At 35.9% G+C, this 23790-nt stretch overlaps 3 protein-coding genes across 4 annotated transcripts; 2 read left to right on the forward strand and 1 right to left on the reverse strand.

The window, feature by feature from the left end:
• The first annotated feature begins 3908 nt into the window (after nucleotides 1–3908).
• LOC121257816 lies at nucleotides 3909–10634 on the forward strand. 2 transcript variants are annotated; one of them, XM_041159064.1, is made up of 9 exons: nucleotides 3909–3967; nucleotides 4067–4502; nucleotides 4653–4747; nucleotides 4844–4923; nucleotides 6103–6144; nucleotides 6216–6343; nucleotides 6786–6966; nucleotides 7845–8023; nucleotides 9704–10634. In XM_041159064.1, exons 2-9 carry the CDS (start codon nucleotides 4132–4134, stop codon nucleotides 10227–10229), a joined length of 1602 nt encoding a protein of 533 aa, XP_041014998.1. In that variant the 5' UTR covers nucleotides 3909–3967; nucleotides 4067–4131; the 3' UTR covers nucleotides 10230–10634. The 2 variants fall into 2 exon arrangements, with proteins under 2 accessions (XP_041014998.1, XP_041014999.1); XM_041159065.1 differs by lacking the exons at nucleotides 3909–3967; nucleotides 4653–4747 and having other exon boundaries at nucleotides 4248–4502.
• Nucleotides 10635–11999: 1365 nt separating this feature from the next.
• LOC121258041 (probable NADH dehydrogenase [ubiquinone] 1 alpha subcomplex subunit 5, mitochondrial) lies at nucleotides 12000–15628 on the reverse strand. Its single transcript, XM_041159372.1, has 2 exons — nucleotides 15220–15628; nucleotides 12000–12586 (listed from the first exon to the last, which is right to left on the reverse strand). The coding sequence occupies exons 1-2, from the start codon at nucleotides 15530–15532 to the stop codon at nucleotides 12390–12392; spliced, it is 510 nt and encodes a 169-aa protein (XP_041015306.1). The 5' UTR covers nucleotides 15533–15628; the 3' UTR covers nucleotides 12000–12389.
• Nucleotides 15629–18286: 2658 nt separating this feature from the next.
• On the forward strand, nucleotides 18287–23716 carry LOC121257687 (protein SGT1 homolog). Its single transcript, XM_041158842.1, has 10 exons — nucleotides 18287–18569; nucleotides 19104–19173; nucleotides 20581–20705; nucleotides 21033–21162; nucleotides 21411–21507; nucleotides 21599–21664; nucleotides 21784–21919; nucleotides 22597–22679; nucleotides 23074–23178; nucleotides 23346–23716. Exons 1-10 carry the CDS (start codon nucleotides 18410–18412, stop codon nucleotides 23451–23453), a joined length of 1080 nt encoding a protein of 359 aa, XP_041014776.1. The 5' UTR covers nucleotides 18287–18409; the 3' UTR covers nucleotides 23454–23716.
• Nucleotides 23717–23790: the final 74 nt, after the last annotated feature.

A 23790-nucleotide genomic window follows, 5' to 3' on the forward strand; every position in this document is an offset into this window, starting at 1 on the left:
CTCTTATTAGATTGCGGGGGTCTTCACGGGAGACGGAGATATTTTAAATTTGAGAACACGTGGTTAAAGGTTGATGGGTTCTCGGTAAAAGTTAGATCATGGTGGAACTCCTATCAACTCACGGGCACCCCTAGTTTCATTTTGGCTGGGAAACTAAAAGTTTTGAAAAATGATCTAAGGAAATGGAATTTGGAAGTCTTTGGGAACATTAATGACCAGCGATTCACTCTCTCTCAAGAGCTGCAGCATGTTGATGTGAAAGCAGTAGGGGGACCCTTTCGGACGATGAAAAAGTAAGAAAAATAGTAGTAGTAGCTGAGCTGGAAAAAAATCACCCTTATGGAGGAGATCTCTTGGAGACAAAAATCTCAAACCCTTTGGTTGAAGGAAGGGGACAAGTGTACAAAGTTTTTCCATAGAGTCGCTAATTCTCATTGTAGAAACAATGCCATTGAGGTCCTACATTCGGAAGGTAGGGTTTTGACAGACAGCGTTGAGATAAAAAATCACATTATTCATTTTTATGACAAGCTTTTATCAGAGCAATATCAATGGAGACCGAAGGTAAACGGACTACATTTTGATTCAATGGATCAAGCAAGTGCAGCTTGGTGGGAGAGGTCCTTTGAGGAGGAAGAGGTACTTAGTGTGCTTAGCGAGATGGCTAAAGATAAAGCGCTGGGCCCCAATGGCTTTACAATGGCTTTCTTCCAAACTTGTTGGAACATTATTAAAAAGGATCTTATGAAAGTTTTTCTTTCATGAAATTTGAGAGAAGCCTAAACGCCACTTTCATCGCCCTTATCCCGAAAAGGGCAAGGTCGGTGGAGGTACACGATTTCCAGCCCATAAGTTTGGTGAGTGGGGTCTATAAGATCATATCAAAAGTTCTTGCGAAGTGACTAAGTAAAGTTAAGGGGAAGATCATCTTGAAGTCACAAAGTGCGTTCGTTAAAGGAAGACAAATTTTAGACTCTGTTCTAATTGCTAATGAATGCTTGGAGTCTAGAGTTAGAAGCGGCACCCCATGCCTCTTGTGTAAATTGGATATGGAGAAAGCATTTGATCATGTCAATTGGGATTTCTTATTGTACATTCTTGGCAGACACGGTTTCGGGGAAAGATGGTGTCAGTGAATAAAACATTGCATCACAACCGTTAGTTTCTCCACTTTGATCAATGGTACCCCCGAAGGTTTCTTTCGTAGCTCTAGGGGTTTGCGACAAGGGGACCCTTTATCTCCTTTGTTATTCATTATAGTGATAGATGTGTTGAGTAGAATGTTGGAATGGGTGGTGGATAAGGGTTTCATCTCGGGCTTCTCGGTGGGTAGCTCCTTGAATGAAAGCTTATCAGTCACACATCTCCTTTTTCGCCGATGATACGTTGATTCTATGTGACTCAGACCCCGATCAGATTCGCTCCTTGAGAGCCCTCCTTCTGTGTTTTGAAGCTGTCTCAGGCCTTAAAGTGAATTTATCAAAGTCCGAGCTAGTTCCAGTTGGCTTGGTTAACAATCTAAGTGAAGTGGCTGCCATCTTGGGCTGCAAGGTGTCACTCTTGCCTATGAAGTATCTGGGACTTCCTTTGAGGGCCTTCCACAAATCTAAGGCAATGTGGGATGAGATTGTTGAGAAAATTGAATGCAAACTGGCGGGTTGGAAGAGAATTACTTGTCTAAAGGCGACCGAATCACGCTTATTAAGAGCACACTTTCTAATCTTCCAACATACTTTTTATCTTTGTTCCCTTTACCTACAGGGGTGGCAAATAGACTGGAAAAGATCTTCCGTGATTTCTTGTGGGGAGGGCTAGAAGATGAGAGAAAATTCCATTTGATTAAATGGGATAAAGTTTGCACCCCTTTGTCTTGCGACAGATTGGGGATTAGAAAATTGAGAATCGTCAACAAGGCTCTACTTGGAAAGTGGCTATGGCGGTATTATAAGGAAAGGGATGCTCTTTGGAGAAGCATCATCGACATTAAATATGGGAGTATTTGGGGAGATTGATGCTCTAATGCAGTAAGAGGGGCCTATGGGGCGGGTGTTTGGAAATTCATTTGAAACGGATGGGAAGACCTACTCGGTAATTTCAGATTTGAGGTGGAAAGGGGCACACGCATCAGATTTTGGCATGATATCTGGTGTGGCGATGTGGCCTTGGAAAATGTTTTCCCCTTGCTTTATAGGATTGCGTCAGACAAGGATGCTTCTGTGGCTAATAATATGAGCATCTCCGCAAATTCTATTCATTGGTCAGTGAGTTTTTCTAGAGCTGTACAAGAAAGGGAGGTGAATGACATTGTTAATTTCTACAATGTTTTATATGCGTTGAAGGTACAAGTAGATAGGGAAGACGGACTAATATGGACACTCACCGGGAACAAGAAATCTTCAGTCCGCTCTTATTACAAGTTTTTGACGGTTCATCCCACCAATGCATTTTTCCTTGGAAGAGCAATGCACCCCTTAAAGTTGCCTTTTTTGGCTGGTTGGCATCCCATGGGAAGATATTGACTATAGATAAACTGAAAAAGCGAGGCCTTTACTTAATCGATTGGTGCTTTATGTGCAAACACAGCAGCGAATCAGCAGACCATCTACTTCTCCACTGTGATGTAGTCAAGGCTTTATGGGACGACATTTTCACTAGGCTTGGTATTGCATGGGTGATGCCTAGGAGGGTCTTGGATTTATTGTCATGTTGGAGAGGGATTAGGGCAATTGTCCTATTGCAGCTGTTTGGAAGATGGTACCTCTATGTTTAATGTGGTGCACATGAAATGAAAGAAATGACCGATGTTTTAAAAATAGGGAACGCTCTCCGGATAGTTTTAGGGACTTTTTCTATCACAGTTTGTTGCTTTGGGCTTTTTCTATTGTATTGAATGGAAGGAATTTTAATGACTTTTACGCTACTTTCCGTAGCGCGTAGTTTGTAATCAAGTTTTTTAATCAAATTTTTTCTTGTACACTTCCCGTGTACTTGGGCATTGCCTTTTTACGTGAATTAATATAATTTCTTACTTATAAAAAAAATATTTATAATGAAAAATTATATTTATAAATTAATATATAGTACCGAATTGAATCTTATTTTGATGTAAGGTGGAATTGAAATCTAAGCTATGAATTTAACTCAATTTGAGAGAGCATGTGCAGCTTTAGATTTTTCCTATTCGGTTCTTAGCAAATATGATACTACTTAGGTCACATTCAAATAGAAAAATCACTTTCGATTGTCTCTTTTTTTTATACACTTAAAATAAGAATAGAACAAATAGAGTTCTTATGCTTTATGCCAGCACTCCCCTGGATGTCCTATGATATATTTTTTTTTTAAATATAAAGAAATTTTTTTAAAAGTCTCTTTCAATAGATCTTGTATTTCTTCTTTTATTTTACATTTTACTATTGTAACATACTAGATGTGGAGAGAACTATTCATCATCATAAGTATTTTAAATTAGTTTATCTCTCCTACTATTTGATTTTCTCAATTTTTTTAAAAGTCATTTATTTTCATTTCAGATCATCTCTTTCATTCCCACACTTTTTTTCTTTTTTTTTTTTTTTTTTTGCTGAGCGCCAAGAACAAAATCTAAAGCTGAACTAATCTCTTTTTTTCATTATATAATCTTTTTATTTTTATTTTTTGAATTAATTTATATTTTAGTTTAATTTATAAATTTGAATTAATTTAAAATAGAACATAATTATATGACATTGCATATAAATAAATTATAAATATTAAAAGATTTGAAGATATCATTAATAGTTAGAGAAAAGATTTAAAATAAATAAAAAATATTAAAAAATATAGTATTTAAATGACGAAAAAATATATAAGTAGATTTATAATATATTGTAAAAATTAATATATAAAAAAATTTAATGATATATTTTAAAAAATAAAATAAAAAATCCATTAGAAATGCCCTGTATCGTCTCATGTTGGGAAGTGAGTGTTAACTAACTTCGATAGTGCCTCTTTATAATGCCACGTGCCATTTGATAAATACGACAAATTTCCGATTGATTCTAACTTCTAAATCTGCATAAAGGTGAGGGAGTCGTGACGCATCCATCAGACATATCAATCTAGTCCTTGCACAGACGAGCACTACCCATGGCGTTCCCAACCGAGCCTCTCTCCCACCTCCTCCAATCCGCCACTTCCAGTCTACTCTCCCTCCTCACCTCTCACCAAACCACCTCGCTTTCACCCTCTCATACCTCACCACCTAAAATCTGCCTCCCACTCCTCCTCCCCTTCAACTCGTCTTTTCCCGACTCCGCAGTCAAGGGCGGCGTCCCATCCTCCTACGATTCCACCTCCTCCTCCGCGTTCCCTTCTACCGTCAGGATTTCCGGCCTCAACTCCAATGGCGGGGGCGGTGGTCCCGCCTTCGTGGGCCAGGTCTTCAGTATGTGCGACCTTTCCGGGACCGGTCTCATGGCCGTTTCCACCCACTTCGACATTCCCTTCCTCTCCAAAAGGTACGGCCCTCCTTTCTATAATCTCTACCGTGTCAAAAATCCATTTCTGCGATATGCCTAAATTTCCTTTCCTTGGAGACTTGTTTATTTGACCAAAAAGTTTTTAAAGATGATAACTCGAGCTGATTGATTCTATTTTTTTTTTTATAGAACACCCGATTGGCTCAAAAAGATTTTTGCAACAATTACCAAGAGCGAGCGAAATGGACCTGTATTTCGTTTTTTTATGGATTTAGGTGATGCAGGTGCGTTTTAATAGTTGCTCTAAAATATTTACCATTTCTAGTCCGAAGAAAACCATCTCTCCTTTAATACTGATTGATGCCCACTCTCTGTTGTAGTGGCATATGTTAAGAGGCTGAATATCCCAAGTGGCGTGGTGGGTGCCTGTCGTCTTGATTTAGCATACGAGCATTTCAAGGTACTACCCACTTGCTCCGAGTGAAACAGCTATGCTTATCTGACGTTTATTCCCAATTGTCAAACGAATATCTATTCTATTAGCAGCAGATGTGTGTTCGGTTTTCTTGTGTATATTGATATTAACGTACATATTCAGGTTGTTTTTTCGCTTGCACTAATGAGCTCCGTGATGCCCGTATAAACTGCTGATTGGGTAGTAATTAGGAAGACTTTTGATGTCCCACATGTGGGGATTCTTCAGCTACTGATTAGCTTGTGAGGTTTTACTTGATCTTAACTTTCTTAAATAGCTGGGTGGAAGTGATTGTATTTATCCACGGGCGGGCAGATCAGTCTGATAGAGGTACTCTCTCCAGTTTGCCCACTTACTACTTGTCTCGGTTCCCCATTCCTATCAGTGTAGCCCTTCATTTGAGAAACTTCAACAGGATTCCTTGTGGGATGGAGTTGGTGATAAAGTCAAGTATCATCTTGTTAAGTGGGCTAGGATTTGCTCTCTGATTTATTCAGGAGGGATCTTTCAGGGTGGGGTTGTGGAAAACTGTTAGGAGAGACGGGGGGATTTCTCACGTCTTGTTAGATTTGAGGTGGGGTGGGTTTAAGATCGGGATATGGCATGATTTGTGCTGGGACCAACCATTGAAGACAGCTTCCCAGCATTGTTTAGCATTTCCTGCCGTAAAGAGGTTAGTTAGCATAACTTTTACATATCTATGATAATAAACCCCAATATAATGTTACTTTAATTAGAGATGTGCATCATTGGGAGTTGAGGATCTTTTCACTCTTTAGTTGTTTGTATTCTTTTAGCTTGAGAAGTGGTGGAGATGGGTAGAGGGCTAGAAAGAGATCATGGTTGAGGTGGTTTAAAAGACATGCTGTGCTTTTGACAGAAAATGTGCCCTTAAATTTATCAGAATTGTGGAAGACTTATGTTGCCAACTCCAATAGCTAGACGTAGAAAGGGATGTTTCAAATGTATTCTTTCGCTTTTATGCGGTGTTTTTTTGTTTGGTGAAATAATCTATAGAATGCATGCAAATGAGTCATACCTAGGATGTGGCAAATAACGAACCTTAAGTATCTACTTAATTTCATTTTATTGATCTCCTTGTCTTGAAATTCATTTTGTGGTGTTCTTTATTAGCTTTTGAATTGGTCACTATGTGCTATGCAGGAAAAACCCCATTTGTTCCAGTTTGTTCCAAATGAGAAACAGGTATGATATGAATCATGGCTGTTATACAGTGGAAGTTAGCGTTTTTTTGTATACTTAAAATATCCCTGCAGGTCAAGGCTGCTAATAAGCTTCTGAAGACAATCCCACAGAATGGAGGAAGCAAAAAGGTTGATGGTGTTCCAGTTTTTAGTGCTCAAAACCTGGATATTGCAATAGCTTCGATAGATGGGATTAAGTGGTAAGTTCTGCCACAGATGTGCTCATTGATAGTTTGGGAGTTTAGTATGCAAAAAATTTAAACATTTCGTGTTCATTTGGTTTTAATGAGTTAACTTCATTACATAGAAATTTGCAAAAGGGCCTAGTATTGTGATGGATTTGGATCTTTATTTTTAATCCAATTTTAGGCCTTTTTCCCTATTATTTAAGTATCTTTGCCTTCTCTTCTTGGGAATGGCAATGCTGACTGTTTTGCTCAATTTGTTGTCTTTGAGCCCTTATCGGTCTTTAAGTTATGTAGAGAGAACTTTGAGATATTATTTTTCCTGCCGAAGGTTGGCTTTGCTTGTTGTGGAATGTTATTTCAATAAGTTATAGATATATCCGAATTATGGAACATTCTATTCCTATAAAGCTGTTTTTTCAATCTCTGCACATATTGTTACTGTTTATTCCATCAGGTATACTCCGTACTTCTTTGATAAAAACATCCTTGATAATATTCTTGAGGAATCTGTTGATCAACACTTCCATTCTTTAATTCAAATTCGGCATATGCAACGCCGACGAGATGTTATTGATGACAACACGGGGGCAGAAGTAATTGAAGAGATTGGTGATAGCTTATGGGAGCCTCCCGAGGTATGAAATCCATTGGCCTGATTTTAAATTTGAACTAGTTGTACTCATCAAACAATTTGTAGTAGCATCAGACGTCAAAACTTTGTAGTGATATCATATTGAAGGTTGGATCCAGAAATTCTGGGTTCATTCTATTACTCCTTTGGTTCAGGAACTTTCTGGCACAGGAGTATTTGCAGTCATCACAGTATTTAATATCATTCAGTGTTGTATACAAGTTTGTATTTGGGTTTTGAATGCTTGTGACATGCTTTCCAGAAGTGACCCGCCCCTACTCATGAAGAGGAACTAAACGTCTGAATGAATAAAGATATAAAAGGAGAGAGAAAAAAAGTGTTGAACAATGAATCAGCTGCAATTCTACTATACTTCCATTGGATGCCAGCCACCTTTGTATTCCCAACTTTAGTGTTCAGGAGTTTCCCAAGCTCTTTTCCCTCTCTTAGGGGATGCTTGGGGAATGAGATGAAATGAAATTTTGTGAATAGTAGTAAGATGGTTTGTGAATAGTAGTGAGATAGTTTGAATTAAATATTTATTGGGTTTTGGGAAAGGAGAGAGAAAAAGTTGAATAAAAAATATTATAAAGATGAAATATTGTTAGAATATTATTTTTGTTTTGGGATTTGAAAAAATTGAATTGTTTTTATTTTTTGTTTGAAAATTTGAGAAAGTTGTAATGATTGTTTGAAAATGTTGTAATAATTAATTTGAAAGCTTTTGTGTTTGAATGATGTTTGGGAAGGAAATGAGATGGGATGAGATGGAAATTGTTTCCAAACATCCCCTTAATAGGTGTATTTGAAGTATACTTCCTGTGTATCTTGATGTTGTCTAAGTAAAATCTCATCTTGCCAAAAAATAAAACATATTAACAGGTTCAAGAAGTGCTGGATGAGATGGGTAATCCTGGAATACCTTTAAGTGTTATTTCCAAAGCTGCTGAAATGCAGCTCCTTTATGCAGTTGACAAAGTGATCCTCAGTAACAGGTGGTTGCGGAAAGCCACTGGCATACAACCAAAGTTTCCATATATGGTTGACTCATTTGAGAAAAGGTATCTCTATTCCCATTCTTTATATTCACCCATCGAGTTGCTAACTTCCAATTTTAACCTATCAAAAATCTTCACCCATCGATGATAAGTTTTTTGATCAGAAAAAAAAAAAAACTTATCATTGATAGGTTAAGATTTAGATTTTTTACTGGAGTAATGCTACATACCAGTCATATTCCACTTTCACCCCACTATGTAAAATGTGGCACTTTTTCACCATTGGATCCTCCTTTATTTTTTTATTTTTAAAATCAAAGGTTGATAGGCAATGCCACCTCATCATAATGGGATGAGATTGTGGTATGTTATTTTTTTTTTTACTGTGATATAACTGTATGCCTTTACTCCTTCAAGACCATAGTTTCACTTACGGAGATCTTAGGAAGAGCATGCAAATTAGCCACTTGATCTATCCTGCCAATAATTTGAAAATGTTAATTGTCAGCTGATTAAATAATCTAGGGCATTTGATTCATTATGTCCTTTGATGTGATCAAGAAAATGATGTAGCTTCTGGCATTGGTGCCCCACTTTCAGGGACTTTCTTGTTTATCCATCTCATCAGCTGACCTCCATTTTTACTTCACAACTTCAAAAGCTTGAGTTTTAATTCCATGCATTAATAGAATGTCTCAAAGTCAAAAATTGCATAACAGCATGAGGAAAATTTGCAATTTTTTGTATCTTTATTAGTAGCTAGCTTAAATATAAAATATGCAGGGATGGGCTGCAGATCTATTCTTCCAACACAGTAAATTTTACAACGGTTTTTTATTCCATGTATTACTAGAATTTTCTGAAAATAAAAAATTGCACAGCGGCAGGATGAAAGTTTGGAGTTTTTTGTATTTTTATGAGTAACCAGCTTAAGTATATAAGGAATGGGCAGCAAATCTTTTCTCCATAAAATAAATTTTCATCTTGTGGCACCACCATCACAACCTTTATCCCCTTCACAAATCCTCAGATTTATCTTTTTTTGTTTTGAACTTCCTCGTTTAGTACAAGATAGAAATATGCCTATCTAGGTCTTAACAACATGAGTGCATCAATGATTGAAAGTGGAAGAAATGAAATTAATTCCCCTTTATGATCCGACGGATGAATTTCCCCCCATTTGCCAAGGTTTTCTTTCATTGTGTCCAACACAAGACAGGTTCAAGTGTTGATCTGCCAACTCATGTTCTTGCAATATCCAGGAAAAAAATTATGTAGTTGCTTGCCATTTTGGCCATGGATATAGGCCTTGTGGCCGAACTATTTTTATCACATGTTATCATGTTTTTTGGATTTACAGACATGTGCTTTCTTGTAACCAACAGAGCATTGGACTTTCCCCTTCAACAATTGCTCAAAGTTTGTAGAATCACAATGTAAATGCAGTATATTTGCTTAATTATCGTGTTTTGAGCATAAATATGGTAACCTCAGGGTATACTTGTGCATGACTCAATGAGTTTATCATTCAATTTAGATGTTTTTAAAAAAGAAAAGAACCCATTTTAGCACCATTTCAATATTCTGAATTAACTAACTGTAAACTTATTAAACCAGGCTCTTTGTTTTTCAAAGCTGCTTTCTAAAGTTGGTTGATCCATTTTACCTACTAATTTGAGTAGGAAGTTTGGGTTCTGCATCATGAGTCCCTTCCTTAACAACATTATCATCGTTATGTTGCAGGAGTGCAGCTTCTGTTCTGAGAGCATCTGAGTCCAGTAGCTGTCTTGCCAACTCTCAAATGGGAAATGATAGTAAACATTCTCATCACCAAGACACTTCAGAGCCCAAATTAAAAGATGCTATTGAAGCTAATCAAGGGCACAAACCTGATTTCAGGTTACCTTTTAGAGATTTGTTAAGTCATCTGTTGTCAAAAAAGTCAATCCGAACAGGAGACTCGTTGAAGGAATGCATAAAACAAAACATACAGCCAAATTCTCTTCTTCCAAAGATTACAATGGTTGGAATCTCAACTGGGGAGTCAGGTCAAATGAGCAAAGCCAGTTTAAATAAGGCAATGGAGGATCTAATAAAAGAGTTGGAGCAGAGAGAGGGAAATGCCACAGGCAGCAGCAGCAGCAGGAATGAGTTCAAAATTGAAGATAGGGATCCACTATTTGTGGCAAATGTGGGCGATTACTATTCTGGCAGGGCAAAGACTGGTTCAGCACGATGGATTCGTGGTAGAAATATTGAGAGGACCTGATTGATGAGATAGTTGCTTCTGGAGTGAATTGTGAATATTTAGTCCTGGAATACATACTCCCTCCCCCACCAAAAAAAGGAAGGCAAGAGAGATTAAAAGAAAAAAAAAGGGCTAAATGGTGATCCATTGTTTTACTGGTCATATTTCTTTCATGGATGCCAGCCTCTTGGGTCTCTGTACCCGTGCCTGCATTATGTCTACATCCAAGTTTTGCCATCTGATCTATGTTGTAAAGGATAATTACAAACAGGTATCGTTGATCATCTGGTTAAATTTTGAACTGTTAGATGCTTGTATAACAGATAGAGGAAAGACAAATCCCTGTTTGCAGTTCCTCCGGTCATGGATACAATTGCAGAATTTTTAAGTAATAAAGCTTCTTCATATACGCTTTTACGACTGGAAGTTCGTAGACTATCATGAGAATGTAACTGTCTGTACCTCTCTGCCTTAAGTGGGATATCATTTCACCTTATCAGAAAAGCCTTAATTACAAAGCTATTTTGGTTTTTGAAATTATTAGCTTCAAAGATGTTTTTGAGAGAATCATTAGAGTGTTGGGGGAGCTGAGTGGGTAGCTAAAAATTTAGATGACCTTTATTGCATGTTCTTACACTCACTGGGGATTGATGGTAATGAGAGGGATAGAATGATATGGAAGCATACGTGCAGTAAAAAGTTTTCGGTACGGTCTTACTATAAGGCGTTGACTGTTCAGCATTGTTTTCCATTTCCTTGGAAGAGTATTTGAAGGTCACATATACCTTCCAAAGTCATTTCTTTCATATGGACAGCATCACTTGGAAATATTCTGACAATCGATAACTTGAGAAAGCGCGGTCTTCTTGTTATGTAGTGTTGTTTCATGTGTAAGAAATATGCGGAATCTATGAATCATTTACTTCTATATTGTGAGGTGGCAAAGACACTGTAGGATGCTGTTTTGAATCATTTACTTCTATATTGTGAGGTGGCAAAGACACTGTAGGATGCTGTTTTCGGTAGAGTTGGGATGGCCTGGATGATGCTAATGAAAGTAGTGGATTTACTTGCATGTTGGCTTGGATTTCAAAGTTCTTCTCAAGTGCTGCTGTGTGGAAGATGGTTCCTTTGTGTCTCATGTGGTGTATTTGGTGGGAAATGAACGAGAGATGTTTTAGCAATAAGGAGCACACTATGGATGAAATCTAAAAATTCTGTGTTTTCTTTACTTCAATGGTTTTCAGCTATAGTGCTTAATGGAGATTCAACTCATGATTTTCTGTTTTCGTTTTCTTCTTTATAGAATGTAATTTAGGTGTTTTATTTTGTATTCTTCCTGGATGCATGGCTTGTGCCTATTTCATTTGATGAATAAAACTCTTTCTTGAGTATAAAAAAGAAAAATGTTCATGCGTTCCATTGCGGTTAGCGGCCACTGGTGTATCTGTGAGAGCACTAGCCAGGGGAGATCACTACCATGAATTGGAATTTTTATCTTTATTATAATACTATATTCTAAGAATATTAATGACTTTTTCGTGTTTAAATATAAAGAAAGAGAAGGAAAATGAAACAAATGATAATAATAAAAAAAATATTTACATAGATGACAAATATAGAGCAACATTTTAGCTCTAATGCATTTACTTTGCATAATCCAATGGAGACCTTATATGCAAAACTGCTGAACTATTGTAAATGCTCTCAGTTGGCAACTCAAAGAAGCTGAGATTGTTAAAATAAATTTGGAGATTCTAATCCCAATAACCATTCTCTTTGTCCCCAACGTTAAACAAACTACACTTTCCATATTCAACAAAACAACAGAATCTTCCACAGCTTATATCACATATGCACTTAATTCATATGAGCCCTTAAAAGACCAGCCTTTTGAACCGACCGCATGCTCCAAAGTCTCAAACTCCAGAGGCAGCTAACAATACTTCTTAAAACGTAACTAGTTTCATTTCCACAGACAAAAGAACGGTGATAGAAATAACATGATTTTGCACTTCACACTTCAAGTGGAGATTATTAAGATACAAGCCTTTGTCCCAGAAATTAAACTCCCTTCCTTCTAGCAAACAGTCCCACTAAACGAGAACAAAGTCAGGAGAATATGGGGAAAAGAAGACATTCAGCTCTGGAATCCTACGTTCCCCAAAGACATGCAGCATTTTACTCCTTTATCTGCGACTCACTGGAGGTTGCTGCAGCCTCATCCATTCTGGGGCTTGAAGTAATAGCCTCCAGCGTTTTGTAAAACTCCTCTGGAAGCGGACCAGGTCGGTGCAGAGGGATATGCTTAGGAACTGGAGCATCATTCTCAATAACCTCGCATTCATAGTCATCAGGAACACCCCATGGATCCCACTCTGCATTCCAACACAATGCAGAAAACACAAAACCCGTTACAAACTGTATTTATTTGCTTATCAAGTATAAGTAATGAAATTAGAGGCAATAGCCTCCGACATTTTAAGGAAAGATTATTGAATTCTTTTCAAGGCATCCAGATACATGATCTCACATATAGTTTGGCTCTCCAATAGATATCTTGTTCTTCAAGGCTGAAATACTCTTAATGATGAGTCAATATTATTAATCATGCATAAGGGCACAACCCAAGTACACGGAATGTATATAAGAGCACATAAAATCCATATAAGAAAAAACTAGAACTACTAGTCTATTATAAAGTGATGTCCAGACATGAAGGTTTAGCATTGTAGAACTAAGCTCATCCACCAACTTCACGCAGGCTTCAAAGTTCCACTTTCCTATTTCTACTACAATCCAATAACTCTACTACCATTAGGGCATCACCCACTCCACTCCATAAAGATGAAAGGCCGAGGCCCAAACTATTCTAGCAGGCTTCGCAGTGCAACAGAGGATGATTTATTGTTTCACCACTATTCTTGCACATGTAATACCAATCCATCACCAAGTTCTCTTCTCAAGTTATCCCTAATTAGAACCTTCCATGACGCAGTTATCCACACAAATAATGCCCTTCCTAAAAAAAGAAGTGTCCCTGGACCGCAAAGTGTGATAAAAATGTTTGGCTTCGAACTTCCTTCTCTTGGACAAAATCCACCAGATCCTATTCTCAATACCACTTTCCATCCTTAAAGAATAAAAGGGGTTAAAGAATGATGAAAAAATATTCACTTCCCAATGATGCGCTGAGTGCATAAAGGTGATGTTCCATTGTATAGTGTCATTAGATAGCTGCCAACAATCTGCCACAATTGCCTCCTGTTACGGGAAAATCCTTATACAATTCCGAGAACACTAACGTCATGACACCTTAAAATAAAATATTAAAATTTGAATTCTCTCTAAGAACTGCTATAAATTAAAATTTCCCTTTAACTTTGAAATTTTTCCAGAACGCCCTATGGATCCCTATTTCTCATCGAAAGCAATGATTTCTTTCTTTTCTTCTTCTTATTCATTTTTTAATTTTGATAGCAATCAATTGCGGGAAAATATTTCTGACAAGACTATCCTAGGTGAAGTCAGAACCCCATCCCTATTTGCTTGCAATCATCAAAACGCTTTCATCTGATCAGTTTAGATGATCACAGGATGGTGCCAAACTAGGTGATCCAACCAAAGCCATTCACCCGAGGTTAGGATAAAACTCAGTCTCAAAGGATTCCATAAATTTAATTCATCAACTCTCATCTTTTACTTGCCCATCTAACTTTATATTCTTGTCCTGCACTAGTAATTCATCTCTTTCCAATGACCTAGTGAAACAGTTAGACCAGGTCAGTTAGGTTACAAAATTCTTCTGGTACATCAACCTCATTCCTACACGATCTTGCAATCTTTGAGAGTGTTTATTTATTGGCTTTTGTGAAGGTAGTTTTGTATTAGGATTTGTGAAAGTGAAAGGTAGATAGGAAGTTATTTAGGTATAATGTTTTTGGGATATTAATACAATTGTTTACTTATAAAAAAAATGTTTTTGGGATATTTTTGTTTTGGCTTTTGTAAAAGTTGTTTTGGTTTTTATGTTTTTTACTTTTTACTGAAAATTAGGCAAACAATTGGATGAAAATTTTAAATAGGATTTTTTTTTTTTTTTTTTTTGAGATTGAGAGATGTTTGAAAATTGATGGTAACCAAACATGGCCCAAATGTCGCTTAGCCATTGCTTTGCATTTCAGATTGAGATTTACCTTTCCCAAAACTTAAAGCTCTCCTGGTAAACCACAACTGGATATTCCTAGAATGAGGGGGGAACTCACTCAGAGGCACATCTTCAACTCTTAAGGCAAAGAACTTTTTGTTTTTACAGGCTTAAAGTGTATAGGACCTTACATTTTAAGAATCTCCAACGCACTTGCAAACCTTTAATGAAATAATTTTTTCATCCTCAATTAACTCGTTAACCCAACATGAGCTGCGAAAATTATCGAAGTAAAAAGACGATCAAATTCTTTATGAACTTGAGACAACTATCTGGCTCAGTCAGTACACTCTTCCTTGATAAGGTGAACAACATCAACAAAGACACAAAACTTGCATATATTTTTTTTCTTCCTCTTCTTTCCCTCATTCAATCAAGCAACAAAATCAATGACAAACACGACCCCAGGACAGAATTGTACAGATTAATGCACTTCCAGCATAACTACAGCTCTCAAAGCCCAATTTCCCAGGTTGCAAAATCAAACTACCCCCCCAAAAAAAACCATTTTTTTCTTTTTATTTGTTCAATTAGCCTCAGCCCCCAAACGAGGAATAAAAGTGAAATCGCTAAACATATCTCTTCGTCCACATGAACCATCATTTTCGTAAAGAACTTAAACTCTCCCCTGGGCCGAATTATCTATCTCTCAGATTACCAGAATCACTAAAAAATTCCGTTTTTGGAACTCGAATCTTTCTTTCCTTTCATACTATTTCCTCAATTTGTCAGCAACCCAAATAAACATAAAAAAATACTGAAGAAACGGTTTTCTTAAGAAAAAGGATAAAAAAGTATACGGACCGATCATTTTTCCGATGAGAGTGAGCTCGTCGCGGGCCTCCTCAATGAGCTCCTCGACCTGGCCGCATCCGAGCCTCTTCTCGATGGCCTCCCAGTCGTCCTCTTCCTTGCACACATTGAGTCTGTGCCTCGTGAAGCTCTCCACGGCCTTCCGGTAACCCTCGTCCTCTGGCACCGCCTGGATCTCCTTCAGCGTCTTGGAGTACAGCTCAATTAGTACCTGCCGCGCGTTCGGTACAACGTCCAGCCCCACGATCCCCGTCGTTTGTTTCACCTTCGCCAACAATGGCCGTCCGATCGCCCGCAGGAACATCTTTCAAATTTTGCTAATCGCTTTTGTGCGTTAGTGTTAGGAGACGTCGACAGATATGGGTCCAATGGAAAATGGCGGAGTGGAGTTTGGAGGTTCCTATGTAGCACTATTCATAACTTCATCCGGGCTGAATATTTTCCGGTCCGGTCTAGTTCCGAACGCGATTATCGGGCCGCATTTTGGGTTACCCGGATTATCCATCTGAATATATTTAAGCGGTTACGGGTACATGAGCCGGGTAATTCAATACCCGCAATCCTAGTCTACCTGAATCGGTTTGTATTGAAAGATGAGATAAGAATTTCAACTCACAAATTTTATTATTATTTATAAATTATCTCAACTTATCTCATCTCTCAATCAAAACATGACTAAAATAAATAAATAAATTATGCCGAATATAAATATAAACTGGGTATTCGGATTTTCGGGTATCCAGATTTTTGAATTTCAAAAATTCAGATTCTTCTGAATACTGAGGTGGGTTATGGTCAGGGTTAATCTGGACTACTTGGATCCAAGTCAGTTGTATAATCAGATACCTAAGTCTTATGATTGGATATTAAAACTATTGTTGTTTTCTTAAATTTGATAAATTTCAACAACTTCATTCCATATATTAAATTTTAAATAATATTTTATTTAAGTAATTTATCTATAAAACTATGTAAAGTGGGTCATGTGAAAATGATAAAATTGAATATAAAGACTAGTATTATTCTAATAAGTTAATCCCAAATTATCATCCAATTTGTAATACTTTTGAAGTTAGACGTAATATTTACAATACCATATGAATTATCAAAAAATGTAAAATTTACCACAATTTTCTTAAAAATATTATCCCTAAATATTTATATCAGATTAGTTTTGTGCTTTGTGTTTGTTTGTTGCACTGGTCAATTATATGTGTCGAAAGAATATATATATATTCAACTCTTAAATTATTAATGTCATTTCAACTCAAAATCTCCTTACACATAGGACTCATAACTTTTTTCAACTTAACATATCTTTATACGTGAGATTTACAACTTTTTTTTAATTTTTCATAAAAATTATTAAATTCATCTTAACATCTAAACACATTTTAAATTCAATTTAGATAACTTTATATAACTCTATCTATTTTTCAATTCAGTACTATTTATAAAGTATTTAGCGAAGCTCAACGTTCAAAACTCAGTCTAACTCTTAATCAAGACAGTTTATCAAACAGTCAAACACTAAGTTGCACTAAAAAAATATTCAAGTGGTGATACAATATTACAAATTCTTCATAAAAATCAATCTGAGATAGTACGTCTTAAATACCATCGTAAGGACAGTGACAAAAATTCCAGTCATCACTTTTTCTTGGAGGATTCTAGATACATTCCCCACAATGTGAAATCAAGGCCATTTCGGCGATGACTAATTTATCAAAGATTTATTTTATTATTATAATAATATAAATAAATAAATAATGTATGGCGGAAGATTCTAGACTATAGTAACGCTTGCGTCTCTCATAATAAAACTTTCATTACCACTTTATCCCATATTCCTAACCTCACAGCCCAAGCATTCACTTTTTATTATCCCTCCCTTTTTTTTTTTTTGTCTTATTTTTATTTTAATGCATATATATATATATATATGTATATTTCATCATATACTTTATAAAATTAAATAATAAATTAATTAATTAAAGGTCTAACTTAAACCCAACTTCTTTAATGATTCGTTGGTTGTAAATTATAAATTAAATTATATTAGCAATTAGTTGTTCTTCTTAGGTAATTTTTGGAATCTGGTTTTGTTTATCAATTTAATTTAGAAACTTGAGACCTGAATTTTTATTATATGTATTTTTTTTATAAATATTTAAAAAAATTATAAAATATAAAATATAAAAATAAAGAAATAAATATAGAAAGTTTCTTGGTTGAGTTTTTAAAATTATTATTTTTATCTATAAGTGGATGCCATATGATCACGAAACAGTATTTCTCATGAATAAAGTTAAATGAGAATGGTATTTGTGGGAAATCAAATAAAAATAATTGAAAAATGAGAATAAGATCTGGATAACAAATTCTTCTTATAAGTTATAATTAAAATGAACATTTTCGGAGTAATTTTTCATTTTTTTTTTTGAAAAAGAAAAGGAAAAATAAAAAACCAATCATAAATTAGACGTTCTTTATAAGAGCATTCTCATTGGCTTAACCAAAAGGAAAGGATAGTCAAAATTTAAATAATTTGTACTAAAAAGACTCTATATTGAATTGACCATCTCTAAAATAATTTTGATTTTTGCTACAGTGATTAGTTAAATATAACTAACTACAATTGCTTCATCAAACATTAAAATATTAGTTTCTCACTCTAAGCAAACAAATTAAATTAATTAGAATATAATTAACATTTAACATTTAATTTAATTAGAATATAATTATTATTAACATTTAATAATATTTTTTTTAATATTAATTTAATTAGAGTATAATTATTATTAACATTTAATAATATTTTTTTTAATATTAATTTAATTAGAATATAATTATTATTAATATTAAATTAGTATAATTATAAAATGTGATATAAATAAATTAAAAAATTATTATTAATTTAATAATATTTTATTATTATATAGAGAGTGAATAGTTAATTTAATGTGGAGATTAAATTTAAATAGAATAAATAAATATAAAAAAGTGTGATATTAAGTAAATTTTGAAGAAGGATTTGGGTAATGCAACGAGAATGCTCTAAAGGGTTACGTTACGCAGACTCGCCTGTACAAGTCAATCTGTGTTCTTCTGTCCTTCCTTTCCCTTCCCGCAAATCTAATCGTCTCTTCAATTCTCTCTCTCTGTCTCTGTGTCACCGTCCATGGAGTCCGATCTAGAAACCAAGGCGAAGGAAGCCTTCATTGACGACCACTTCGAGCTGGCCGAGCAGCTCTACTCCCAGGCCATCGCTCTCAACCCTACCCGGGCCGAGCTTTTCGCCGACCGCGCCCAGGCCAACCTCAAACTCAACAACTTCACTGGTACTCACTTCGATCTTTCGTTCCGATAGTTTTTCTGACTCTTAATTTAGCGTGGCGGGTTTAATTACCCTACTTTTGTTGGGTTGCTGAGAAAGCTGAGTAAAAGAAAGGAGAGTGTCGGATAATTTTTTTATTCTATACAGTTGTTGAGGATGAAGTTTAGAACTTCACTTGTACAGTTTTTTAGGAAACCCTTTATCCAAAGAACGGAAGTAATTGAACGGAGATGATCTCGTTGCCGATAAAACAGAACACAGAGAATCAATTAGTTTCATTTCTTTTGTTTCATGAATATAGTCTGCTGTTGAAAAAAACAATATTTAAATTATAAAAGAAAGCAATAGAGAAGAAGATTGTGCTTTATAATGATCTTGTGTTGCATATGTTGAAACAAAAAATACGTCATGGGGTAGCAGCATGAACCGAGCAATACGTAATACACCTATGTATATCTCCTTTTTTTTGTTGCTGAATATTTGTCATGATAGTGGTTTATAAAAGTTGCTAATTAATAATTTGTAATTTCTTGCGCAGAGGCTGTTGCTGATGCAAACAAAGCAATTGAAATGAACCCTTCGTTGGCAAGAGCGTACTTGCGTAAAGGGTGAGTACAATACAGTAGGCATGTAGACATATGCATTGTTGTATCTGAGTGTACGTTCAGCTTCATTTGAAATTGAAGCTTCTGGAGAAATACATGGTGAATAAGCATGTCATTTTTTTCCTCTTAAAGTTAGTAATAGTAATTGTGTTACATATCTATGTTATGGACCTTGCTAGTTTTTCTTTTGCCGAGACGTTAGAAAAATAGATCATACCAATCATGTAGACTTAGTGATGTATTTGCATTACTCAAAGATTTGCTCTTTGCAGACTCTTTCTAGTTACTATGGAAACTATAATAGTTTCTACTAATTCTCCTGGCTGGAAATGTAGCCATTATCCTCTTTGTAGTTGGATTGTGTTGTGAAATGAAAAAACATTTTACTTTAAGCGGAGTGTGAGGAGTATTGGCTCATCATTGCAGATTTTTTCTTTTCACAACTCCATCTAGATGCTGCAGAATTCCTGTATTTTTCAATATATTCTCCAGTTTATGGATGCACATCTTGATTCCAGCCAACTCTTTTCTTAGACTTCATTTCTAGTCCAATTTCCTCAGGTGTACTTTTTTTTTTCATTATTTTGTTTATAGGTAAAAGAAATTTTATTAATAGAAATGAAAATAGGTATAGTCCAAGTAACAAGACGTATACAAGTGAAAACACCTAGTCAAGAACTACAAATAGATACATGAAAATCATGAAAACTGAGTCCGTATAGATCTATAGACTATTGCAATTGCCCATGACATTAGCGTATCATAGAAGAAATGTCTGAATTCATCCAATGAGCTTCCTTGATTTCTTGTTTTTTTATCATCAAATGCATTACGCTTGAGAAAACATTCTCAATAAAAAGCTGTGTTTGCTTAATTGGGGACAATATTGATTCCTACTAGTATGAGTTCTGTTAGTTTTGGATATAAAGAGAGTGCATTTTATAACTGGTTCTTGGCTCTATGAATGAAGTTTTAGGATCTCTGGTTTCCCTCAGTAGTACCTCACTGACTACCACCGAGCCCTGCTTCTCATGATTTCAATGCTTTTGAGTACTAGGCTACCTTTTCCACTACCTTTTCCAATTTCAAAGTAAACCATGCTAAAAACAAATATTGAAGAGAAAATTGATTGGCTAGAGCATCTTTGGCATACTGTAATGATTCTTTTTATTTTTTTTTGATAGGATACTAGTCTAGGCTCAGTTCTCACTTCTCGAGCCATATGAAACCTTTTGCAGCTCGATACTTCTGCCTGGACATTTTCGTTGTGAAAATTAGGAAGTTGTTTACCTTTAGTTTGAAGGCCTATTTCCTTTGCAATTGTATTTCCCACATGTTTGTCGTTCATCCGTTTGGACTGATCACGAATGGCTTCTTGATCATGGATTCTTTTGATATCTCCTTTTACAGCTCTGCATGCTTCAACCTTGAAGAATATCAGACTGCAAAAGCAGCATTGGAAACCGGTGCATCTTTGGCCCCTAGAGATTCAAGATTCACCAATTTACTCAAAGAATGTGATCAGTTGATTGCAAGTGCGTAATTGCTGCTTAAAACTGTAAATCTCTTAAATGTCAATGAAGCTTTCTGTGCTTTTAGTCACAGCTGGATATTTAAATATCTTTTGGGTTGAAATGTGATTTTCTTTTGTTAATGAAATACATATATGTGAAAGTTTTGGTGTACTCATATGTATACCTCCGGTGTACTTGGGCTATGCCTATCTTTATATCAATCAAATTACTTCTTACTTATCAAAAAAATATATATATATGTGAAAGTTATCATATAAGGCAAATTAGAATGTGGCATCACGACAACCTTCTGAACGTCTTATCAGTGAAAGTTGCATATTTTTTCAGAGGAAACTGTTGATATATCAAAGCACTCATCGGAGAAAACCACCCCAACAAATGTATCTTCAGAAAGTTTTCAGCCTGTGGATGACCTTTCCAATCAGGTGACACAAACACCAGCCAAACCAAAATACAGGTTTGTACAGCTGTGTTTCTTGGTTTCATCTGATGTATTGTGTGGCTGAGAAGGCGACATTAAAATTTATAGTTCCACATCTCTTTCATTTAAAGGTTCTCTACAAACTTAAGAATTTCTATTTTGATTGTTTTTCTCAAATTTTAGTTAATGAGTACAAATATTAATGTTGTGTTCATTTAATGAACTATAGAATCTTATGCAAAATTGGAACAGTGAATAATACATTTACTATTAAAAAAGTGCAGGCATGAATTCTACCAGAAGCCAGAGGAAGTAGTGGTGACTATTTTTGCGAAGGGCATAACTGCTAAAAATGTTTCTGTTGACTTTGGTGAACAAATAGTACGATTGATACCTTCTGAGTTTATTCACCTTTCTCATTGATTTCAGTTGTATGACTGAACCAATTCTAAATTTTATTGGTTATATGCAGCTTAGTGTTAACATTGATGTTCCTGGTGAAGATGTGTATCATTTTCAACCTCGCTTATTTGGAAAGGTAATGCATGCAACTTGTGAAAATAAAACATAATTGTTAGTATTCACACTGAATTTCATTAGAATCTCATATTGTTACTGATGCCAAGTTTACCGTGGTGTTTTGCTGTCTGCAAACAGATAATACCTTCCAACTGCAAGTGTGATGTTTTGTCTACCAAAGTTGAAGTTCGCCTCGCCAAAGCTGAACCAATACAGTGGACAGCTCTTGAATTCAGCAATACAAATATAGTTCCACAAAGGGTAAATGCCTCAGGTGGGTTAATATTTTCCTATTGTGGTATGTTTTGGTGTTGAAAGTAACAGTATTGAAATGTGGATTGGATTTGAGCCACATCTGGAGCTGCTTCACTTGTCTCTCCTTTGTACTTTCTGTCTTTCCCTTTCTTAATCTTCAAATGAAAGTAGAATTGGTGCAGCTGCTTTTTTCTGAAATCCTCTGGTTTCTCCTACTTATAAAAATAAATTAATAATAAATAATCGACTGGTTTCTGAACTGGGTGTCTGAAAAACTAGAACCAGGACCAGTTTGGAATCCCCACAATTTGGGGCCGGTCATGTCGTATCGTGATGATACTTGTATTGGGTAGTGTTTTCTTCCTGCAATTTGTGTGATCTTCATGGTAAAATCTTGTATTTTTACACTCATTTTGAGACATGGGCCTGGCAGCCCACAAATGGTCCAGCCCTTATGTGGGCTTGGAAAGAGTTTCCTGCGCGTTTGGAGACGGGGGAAAGTTGTTAGAAAGCCTGGCCCAGCCTAGTTTGAGCTTTGGGTGTGCTAGCTTTTAGGCTTGGCTGGGGATGGTTTATAAGAAATTGTGTGTACCTACACCAAAATATGGTATCTTGAGCAATATAATTGCTAAAGGAGGCTCAATATTCACCCATACTTCGCGTCGATAAGCATGATTTCTGCTTTTAATTTTGCAGTTATTGGATCTCAAAGACCAGCTTACCCATCCTCAAAACCAAAAAAGGATTGGGATAAGATTGAAGCAGACGTGAAGAAGGAGGTCAGCCTCTATCCCACTTTATTCTTAGATGATACACACTTTTGGGTCTTGGCCCAGGTTTAGATTTCATCCTTTTTGTTTGAACAGATTAAAAGGGAACAACATTGCCCTTTCATTCACTAGAATTGCCTATGTGGCAGACAGGAGGCAGATGTGGCACTGTTAACTGTCTGGCATGTGCATTTTTTTCCCCATGCTTGGCATGTATGCAATTCAATTCACAGTTGATGGATGGAAGGGTAACATTACTTCTAGATTATATAACGACAAAACTGAAACCTTTAAATTTCAGGATGAAATCTGAACATAGTTCAAAGTTCAGGAATCAAGAGCATGTTCCAGCATCCTTTTGTTTTTCGGTGTACTTTGTACTTATCAGTTTTTTCCTTTTCAGGAGAAAGATGAAAAGCTTGATGGTGATGCAGCTTTAAACAAATTTTTCCAAAACATATACGCAGATGCTGATGAGGACACCAAAAGAGCCATGAAAAAATCATTTGTAAGTTTTTTGAGTCTTAGCCATATTTTTTTAAAAAAGTTGACTTCAAAATGATAAACCTAATTTTTTTTGTGGTTTTCTTGAAGATCATATTTTTAAAAGAACCAATTATTTGGTGACTTTGTTTCCAAACTCATTGCGTTTTGTACTGCTTTGAAATTACACAGGTTGAGTCAAATGGGACGGTGCTCTCCACGAACTGGAAGGAAGTGGGTTCAAAGAAGGTGGAGGGAAGCCCTCCTGATGGTATGGAGATGAGGAGATGGGAGTACTAAGACTGGTTGTCAAATCAGATATATTGTAATTTGGCAGTGGTGTGCGATCATGCTGCTTGAACCTTGTTTAAGTTCTCTTTTTCAAGCTTTAGTTGATGTGGTTGTGTCGGCGTCACATGAAATCCCAAGTAACTGCTGGAACACGAGGAAGGAAACTCATCATTCTCGTTTTAGTTTTCCCCTTTGGTGTGTGCGTGCTGTGTTTATGTCTAAAGAGACTTATCTTCTTGTTATTTGAGTATCGGAACCCTTTTGCCTGTCTAGTCTTGTTTAAATCTAACCTTTGTTGCTGAGAGCCATGAGCTCCAGTTGTGCCGTAACTTTTCTGGGGTGTGCA

The sequence above is a fragment of the Juglans microcarpa x Juglans regia genome, chromosome 3S (genome assembly GCF_004785595.1).
Source record: "Juglans microcarpa x Juglans regia isolate MS1-56 chromosome 3S, Jm3101_v1.0, whole genome shotgun sequence".
NCBI lineage: Eukaryota > Viridiplantae > Streptophyta > Magnoliopsida > Fagales > Juglandaceae > Juglans > Juglans microcarpa x Juglans regia.